We start from the raw sequence: 8,398 nt of genomic DNA on the forward strand, positions 1-8,398 counted from the left end.
ATAAACAGTCACTGCTTGGCTTGTGATAGGACAAACAGCTGCTGGAGGACTTACAATTGGAGACAACTGCTGGAGGTGACTACAATGGGACAAACAGTCACTGGATGATTTACAATGGGATCAACAGTCACTGAAGCTGACTTACAATGGGACCAACAGCCAGTGGAGGACTTGCAATAGGACAAACAGCTGCTGGATGACTTACAGTAGGACAGACAGCTGCTGAAGGTGACTACAATGGGACAGTGACTGGATGATTTACAATGGGACAAACAGTCACTGGATGACTTAGAATGGGACCAACAGCCACTGGAGCTGACATACAATGGGACCAACAGCCAGTGGAGGACTTGCAATGGGACAAACAGCTGCTGGATGACTTAGAATGGGATCAACAGTCACTGGAGGTGACTTACAACAGGACAAACAGCCACTGGAGGACTTGCAATGGGACCAACAGTCACTGCATGGCTTGTAATAGGACAAAGAGCTGCTGGAGGACTTAAAATGGGACAGACAGCTGCTGGAGGTGACTACAAGGGGAAAAACAGTCACTGGATGACTTAAAATGGGATCAACAGCCACTGGAGGTGACTTACAATGGGACCAACAGCCACTGGAGCTGACATACAACAGGACCACCAGCCAGTGGGGGACTTGCAATAGGACAAACAGCTGCTGAAGGTGACTACAATGGGACAGTGACTGGATGATTTACAATGGGACAAACAGGTTCTGGATGACTTGCAACGGCACCAACAGTCACTGGAGGTGCCTGACAACGGGACCGACGCTGGGGCTCACGGTTTTGACATTAACACCCTGCCACCCGCCCCGAGCAGGCCACGGGGCCGTGCCCGTGGGAGCAGCAGGATGAGGGGTGCTGACACCCCACCCCTGCCCCGGGTGCTGCCCCAGCCCTGCCCCACTCACGGGTGCAGCCGCTCTTGCTGTCGGTGACGATGCCGCGGAAGTTCCAGAAGCCCGGCTCGCAGCGGTCGCACTTGAGCCCCCCCACGCCGGGCTTGCAGGAGCACTGCCCCGTGCCAGGGTCACAGGACCCTCCATAGGAGCCATAGGGGTTGCACTGGCACGTGCCTGTGGGCAGAGAGAGCCTCAGAGAGGGGCTGAGCCAGGGAGGAGCCCCCGAGCTCCAGCCAGGGTGGGCTCGCGCTGGGCAGGGGGAGGTTCCACCAGCTGCTCCTGCTCCGAGGGGGAACTAAACCTCCAAGGGATCAGCCTGCTGTCATCAAGGACTCCTCTCTCATTACCATCAAAGGGGAAGGAAGCTATTAGAAGTTTATTATTAATTCATTAATTAGGAACTTGATGGAGGGGAGCGATCCAAAGATAGACAGAGAGACGCTTCTCCTCACCCACAGGGAGCAGGGGAAAAGAGACACGGGGACAAAGGGAGACCTGGGGGGCAACCAGGAGGGTGCCATGAGCACATCCCCACTCTGCCAGAGGCAGGGAAGTGGCACATCCACGGACAAACCTGCCCCAGGGGCTTCAAGCTGCTGGTTAAGTGGTAATTACCCCCTGATGAATGATTGCTGCCAGCACAGGGACACAGGTGGGACAGAAACCAGTGGGATACTGAACCCAGTGAACTGGGAAGCTGTGCCCGTGGACTGGAGGGCAGGATTTCCACCAGACACACACAAGATCACCACTACCAGTGTGGTGCTAAAAATAAAATACTTGTGTCCCCTGTAGCATCACCCTGACTGTCTCCTCTGCTCAGCACCCACCTCAGCCTGCAGCACCCCCCCTACTCCTGCCAGGACACCTCTGGACACTCAGTGCTGCTGCTTTTGAAATTATCCAGCACATTACACAGGATTCCCCCCTCATCAAACAGGCATTAGCCCAGCACAGGCACAGCACGAGCCGTGTCTCCATGGGGTGATGTGTTCCCTGCCAGGCAGCCACAGCCTCAGCTGTTAAAGGCTTTGCTAATGCCTTTCAAAATGCTCCTTCTGGCCCTGATAATTATTTAATAAATATTAATGAAACGCTGGGCAGCTCAGCTTCCTGCACAGTGCAGTCACCCACCAGTCACCAGTCCTGGGGTGGCCTGTGGAAGGTCCCCAGGTGAACCTCCAAGCTCTGTTCCACCTCATCCTGCAGCTCAAGGACACGTGAAATATTCCTGTCACTCAGGCTGGCGAGTCCAGCAATGGGCTGAAGGCACCAATGGCACAGTCTTGGCCCCAGGGGCACTTTTGGGGGCATCCAGACAAGTTCTGAGCTCCCATCCTGCCTTCTTGCATTTCAAAGGGATTTAGGCCTGGAGGTTGTCTCAGAGCTTTTGGAAGGACAAAAGCATCACCAGTAGATCCAGAAGGGGAAGAACACGTGCTGGGAGGTTGTAGCAAGGTGGGGGCTTGTTCCTTCTCCCACGTAACAAGTGACAGGACCAGAGGAAACGGCCTCAAGTTGTGCCAGGGGAGGTTTAGGTGGGATATTGGGGAAAATTTCTTCCCTTAAAGGCCGGTCAGGCACTGGAAGAGGCTGACCAGGGAATCACCACCCCTGAAGGTGTTTAAAAAAACACGTGGGTGTGGCACACCTGAGGACAAGGTTTAGTGGTGGACCTGGCAGTGCTGGGTCAAGGGTTGGACTCCAAGGTTTTAGAAGGTTTTTCCAACACAAAATCCACTCACTTGGACATCCTGCTGCTCCCACTCCGAGCGCCAGGGTCATGTTGTCTGGGCAGCAGCCGTAGATGGTCTGGCTGCAGTGCACAACCAGGAGGGGTGGTGGGGTTGTGGCAAGGGCTGCGGAGGAAGGCAGAGGGGTACAGGTTATTTTTGGCAGGCAGGACGCTGCTGGGATGCATGGCCAAGGTATGGATGGAGCAGCAGGCAGCAATTCCTGCAAAACCACTTGGAGATTCTGGGAACAGGCCACGAGGAGAGGTCCTGCCCTTGGCCAAGGGAGAGCACAGGGCATGGAACAGGAATGATGCAGTGGGATCAGCAAACCAACAAGGACACAGCGGGCACTTCCTTGCTTATCCACAGGGAAAGGGCACCAGGCTGGGCACCCCCAGGGCTTGTGCCAGCTTTGGTGGGGAGGAGGGGTGGCTGCCATCAGGGGACTCACCACGACAGGCTCCTTGGCCAGTGACATAGAGATCCTGGCGTTTCTCACACCGTGTCTTCTTCAGCTCACACTCGTTGGCGTAGGTGACACCATCAGAGCCACACACCTGCCAGGACAGGGAGGGGCAGCCGCTCAGGGCAGCCCCTGGCACGGGAAGGCAGGTTCTCTATCCCGTGGCATGCCCTCTCCTGGCCCAGGGAACCAAGGGAGGAGAAGAGGGGAGGGAGGGGAGGGTGCAGGGGGGCTCACCGGGCTGCGGGGCACGGCCAGGCAGGTGAAGTCGCACACGCAGCGATCGTCCTCGGCGTCCTCGTCCCACCAGCCCCCGAACTGCCGGCACCGGTCCTGCTCACACTCGCTGCCATCCCCGGAGCCAGAGCCCCCCGAGCCACACTCTGCAAGGGAGGACCACCCTGGTGACACAGGGCTTAGCCCCAGCACAGTGGGGGAGCAAAGGAGATGGGGCCAAAGCCCTGTCCTGGCACCAGGATGTGCCCACAGCTGCTTACACCCGACCGAATCCGAGCAGATTCAACCTCCTCAGCACAAGCAACCCTAAAATCCTGGGCCAAATATATTTGGATGCTTATGCCCAGCTGTCAGGGAAGATCCCTCTCTCTTGGACAAAGCAGGTTCTCCCACCATTGACTGTGCTGAGCCAACACAATGAGAACTGTAAACCTGCTTTAGCCTGAGGTTTTCCTCCTCCAGCATCACTGCAGGAGCCAAACCAAGGCTCCTGCAGCTCCCTGCAGCTCAGCCAGCTGACAGCCATGCATGGGAGGGAGGGCTGCCACCAGCCTTGGTGACAATTTAACTCCATGCTTTGATCCCACTCCTTTTCCTGCTCTCCCAAACGTGCTGTGAACAGGGAGATTGCTGCTGATGATATGGAGAGCAGAGCAGAGGAAGGGACGGGGTTTGGGTTTAGAAGTTTGGTTAGGCAGATATTTTAAGTACCTAAAGCCTGTCCCCAGCCTGGCTGCCTCTCTGTAAGATGCTCAGAGCTCCAGCAGCAAGAGAGATGTTGCTGATTTCAAAGGCTTCTTAAAGGGGAAGGGCGGGGGGGGGGGAAGGGAAACCTGGCCCTTTTTATTGAGTGATCAAAGGCTGGGATTTGGCATTACACAGAGAATTATTTAAGCTCTTCTCCCAGAGGGACATCAACCTGAAATTCCCCAAGGAGGGCTGTGATCAAACACCATGTTATGTCTTCCTCTCTCCTTAAGCTCTGCCATGCACTGAAGTCTTTTCCAGCTCGACTACATGTGCAACGAGCCAGGGAATCTCAGCTCACCAGAGCGGGGAGGTTTAGGTGCCTCCCCAAATGAATTCAGCCAGAAATAACCCACAGCCTTCCCCAAAGTGGGAAAAATCAGCAGGTTCTCAGCTTTTAGCCTGGCCAAGCAAGGTACAGCCAACCCCACAACCTTCCCTGGCACTCAGTCAACAGAACCATGGAATGGGTTGGGTTGGAACGGACCTTAATGATCATCTTGTTCCAAGGCCCCTCCTGGGGACCAGGATGCCATGGGATGTCACCCACTGGACCAGGTCACAGGCCAGGCCCTGGAGCAGCCCCAGAAGAGAGAGAAGCAAAGCAGCAGCTGCGCTCCCTGCCCCAGGAATGGCTTTGTTTCCCTGGATGAGACCCGCCCAAGTGTGACATTAAAGCAGCGACAACTCCTTCCCCACCTGACCAGGCAGCATCACCTCCACATTGCTGGGTGCAGGGGAAAGGGGGGTGGCAGGCAGGGTGCTGAGTGACCAGGAGGCATTGCTGGCACACTGTGCTGGGCATTCTGGGGGTCTCCCAGGGCACCATGCCCGAGCACCACGCAACAGGGCTCCCGTGGCAGCGGAACCCTTCGTCTCTCCCCCTTCTCTCCCCATTTCGTGCACCCCCACACCCTCACACCTACCATCCTCACAGGGCCCCGTCCTGGCCACCTCGATGCTCTTCTTCTGCTGGCAGGAGGCCACGTGCAGCTCGCACTGGTTGTCGTAGGTGAGCCCGTCGGTGCCGCACACCGGGGCCGGGGGCTGGCGCTCGCAGCGCGGGCACACGCACTGCCCACCCACACAGCGGCTGCCAAAGGAGCACACCGTGCTGCCACACGACTCTGGGGACACAGGGGGGAACACAGGTAGGCGTCACGGGGGCTCCCATGGCCGGCTGAGCAGTGTCACACAGCTGGGGACCACTGATGTCATTGTTGGATTTGATCGGTGCAAAGGCTCTGCGATGGCCAGGTGCCCACCCTGAGCATTCCTGACCCCCCCATCAGCACCCTTAGGTGCTGTGTGCCCACCCTGAGCATTCCTGACCCCCCCATCAGCACCCACAGGTGTGGTGTCCAACAGTTAGTTCTTCCTTACACCACTAAGAAATCCCATTTACTCTCATGGTGTGTTCTGACTTCAACCCACTGAGCACTGAGGGTCATCTGTCACACTCAGGCATTGTCTCCTGAATTCAGGGAGGATCTCCATGCACCACTTCAATCCCTGGAACACCAGACCCAGCTGGACAGGTTTTATGAGGCTCAAATCATTGCTTTTACCCAAACAGCTTTTGCCTTAATGAAGAACCCAGCCAGGGCTTTTAATTCATTAAGAAATTAGCACAGACATTTCCCTGGGCTGGGGAGTGGGGAGGAAACTCGGTAACAAAGAGGAATTAACCCCAGGGGATGGGGGCGGAGGGAAAGCCGTGTGTGATCAAACAGACCCTCAGTGCTTTCAGTTCTGATGGTGGCCATTAACACGTTTTTAGCCCAATTTCTTTGCTCGGCCCGGTGGACACTAATCTAATTTCTCTACCAAGCAACGTAAGGGGGGGCAGATACCACCTACGATGGGGAAACAACTAAACCAGCTGGGGATAAAATTCCTCCTAAACCACATGGGAAGACCACGCCAGAAAAGGCGAAAAGCCTTGGGCAGGGCTGAGTGGGCAGGGCTGAGTCGGTGACCCGACGAGCCTCGGGTGGGCAGGGCCAGGGGGGGCGAGAGCGGAGGGATGGAGGGGACCTTGGCAGACTCACTGCAGTCTCCCTGGGCGGCCACCAGGATGTTGGTCTGCTGGGTGCAGGCTCGGACGTGCAGCTCGCACTCGCTGCCGTAGGTGCGGCCGTCGGAGCCGCACACGGGCTGGGCAGAGGGCACGCACTCGGTGGGGCACACGCAGCGCCCCGTCTCCGCCTCGCAGATGGCCCCGAACTGGCACTTCCCGCAGCGGTCTGTGCGGAGCAAAGGACAAAGCCAGGAGGTTAAAGCAGCGCACGAGGCGGGGGGGTGTTGGCTGAGCACAGAGCAGAGGCTGCACGGGCTGGAAGGGACCTTAAAGCCCGTCTCGTTCCAACCCTTGACGTGGGCAGAAATACCTTCCACCAGATCAGGTTGCTCCAACCTGGCGTTGGACACTTCTAGGGATGGATCTTGGAGCAACCTGGTCTATGGAAGGTGTTTCCTTCCCCCATGAGATGGGCTTTAAGGTCCTGTGCAACCCAGCCTTGGACACTCCCAGGGATGGGGCAGCCACAGCTTCTCTGGGCAACTCGTGCCAGGGCCCCCCCACCCTCACAGGGAAGAATTTCTCCCTAATCTCCCATCTAAACCTACTAACGCAGATCTAAACCCACCCAATGCAGAAATAAAACCTCCCTGCTCCCACCTCAAGCCCCTGCAGACGCCACAGCTCTCCGGGACCAGCAGCCCCAGGGCACAGTGGAAGGGAGGGAGTGAGGGCAGGGATGTGGGAGGAGGGAAAGGCTGGGAGGCAGAAAGGCAATAACTACTTGTAAAAGCCATTAGGGGCAGTAGTAACGTGCTGAAATGTCACCGTGGCTGTGTGCTGGCAGGGCCAGAGAGGAGGTGGGAGAGTGTGGGGCTGAGAGTAATTATGGGGAGCAATAAATCAGCCTCAGCCCCGGAGGAACAGCGGAGCCTCTCCGGCAGCCCAGGGGAGAGAGCCAGCAGCATTCCCAGCAGCATTCCCACACGGCACAGCAGCAGGATGGGAAGAGGAGGCTGCCTGGGAAGGGGGATACCACAGTCCCCTCGTTTATCAGGGCACCAGCAGAGCTGGATGCAGGTGTAACATCACATGTCACGGTGCCACCTCCCTGGAGGGACCCCCAGCCTGCTGCACACACACAGGGCACACGAGGGCAGGCTGGGGGCAGAGAAGATGTTTATCATCCTGACAACTCCCTCTCCAAGCAGCTTTCACTCCTTGCAGGAGAGCCCAGACTCCAGCCAGCACCTCTCCTGACTCCCGGGTATTTACTAATTCACGGCTTCATTTTCTCCTTCAGACAAACACCCCTCTTTTTTCCCCTCCCTGCCGGTCATTTCAGGAGGAATTTGGCTCCAAGGTGGTTTTCCTTTCTTTTTCTTTCACACAGCAGCTGCTGCCTTGGCATGGGGGAGGGAAGATGCACCAACCCCCTGCTCGGTTCGTGCTGTTGGCCAGGAGGTTTCTATCTATGGCACAAATCCTGCAGCCACGCACGGGCTCTGCAGGTCAGGGGAGAGGATGCTCATGGCAGCCAGCTCCTGAGAGCCAGCCTGAAGGTTTGGGACAGAAAACTGCATTTTGATAAAACTGCAACGAGCCCAGCTCTACCTGAACAGATTCTGTCCCAGGAGAACAGAGTCAGCCCGGGCTGTGCCTGTCTGCAAACACTCTCTGACTGGCAAAGCTGGCATAGAGAGTGAGCCTGCAGATGGAAGTGCCTGGAACAGGCTCCCCAGGGCAGTGGGCACAGCCTCAAGGCTGCCAGAGCCCCAGGAGTGTTTGGACAACACTCTCAGGGACAGGGTGGGATTGTTGGGGTGTCTGTGCAGGGCCAGGGGTTGGACTCTGATCCTTGTGGCTCCCTTCCCAATGGGGATATTCCATGATTCTGTGTTGTGTAAGGGTCTGAGTTGTATATACAGGGTGGGTTCTTATTGGGGAAGAGGATGAACCCTCCTTACTTCATCCTGTCCCTCCGACCCAGGCACCTTCTCACCAGGGCACCCTGGGTGAGAGGACAACCCACACCTGCCTCCCCCCAAGCTTTCCCCGCTGCCTCACAGCCCTTGGTGAGGAAGGCAGTGTTCAGGATGGACACCAGAGTCTCTCCCACCACCTTCCTACTGAACCTGGAGAAACACAGCCCAAAACCCCTCTCTCCCCATGGGCAGGGCCACGTCTGGGCTTAAGTCACTGCCTACTCCCTGTAAGGAAAGAGAGGAGGAGAAGGAGGAGAAGGAGGAGAAGGAGGAGAAGGAGGAGAAG

At 57.0% G+C, this 8,398-nt stretch overlaps 1 protein-coding gene across 6 annotated transcripts in view; it reads right to left on the bottom strand.

Annotated features, from left to right (window-relative positions):
* AGRN (agrin) overlaps nt 1-8,398 on the bottom strand; it is a 114,026-nt gene that overhangs the window by 25,536 nt on the left and 80,092 nt on the right. For all 6 annotated transcript variants that reach the window (XM_027658182.1, XM_027658180.1, XM_027658179.1 and 3 more), the window contains 6 exons: nt 6,159-6,353; nt 5,034-5,234; nt 3,361-3,506; nt 3,112-3,217; nt 2,670-2,783; nt 934-1,098 (listed from right to left, as the gene is read on the bottom strand). In XM_027658182.1, the coding sequence (XP_027513983.1) occupies nt 934-1,098; nt 2,670-2,783; nt 3,112-3,217; nt 3,361-3,506; nt 5,034-5,234; nt 6,159-6,353 (927 nt within the window). The remainder of the gene's footprint in view (nt 1-933; nt 1,099-2,669; nt 2,784-3,111; nt 3,218-3,360; nt 3,507-5,033; nt 5,235-6,158; nt 6,354-8,398) is intronic.

Source organism: Corapipo altera, unplaced genomic scaffold, assembly GCF_003945725.1.
Source record: "Corapipo altera isolate COAL_440 unplaced genomic scaffold, ASM394572v1 301, whole genome shotgun sequence".
Classification (NCBI taxonomy): domain Eukaryota; kingdom Metazoa; phylum Chordata; class Aves; order Passeriformes; family Pipridae; genus Corapipo; species Corapipo altera.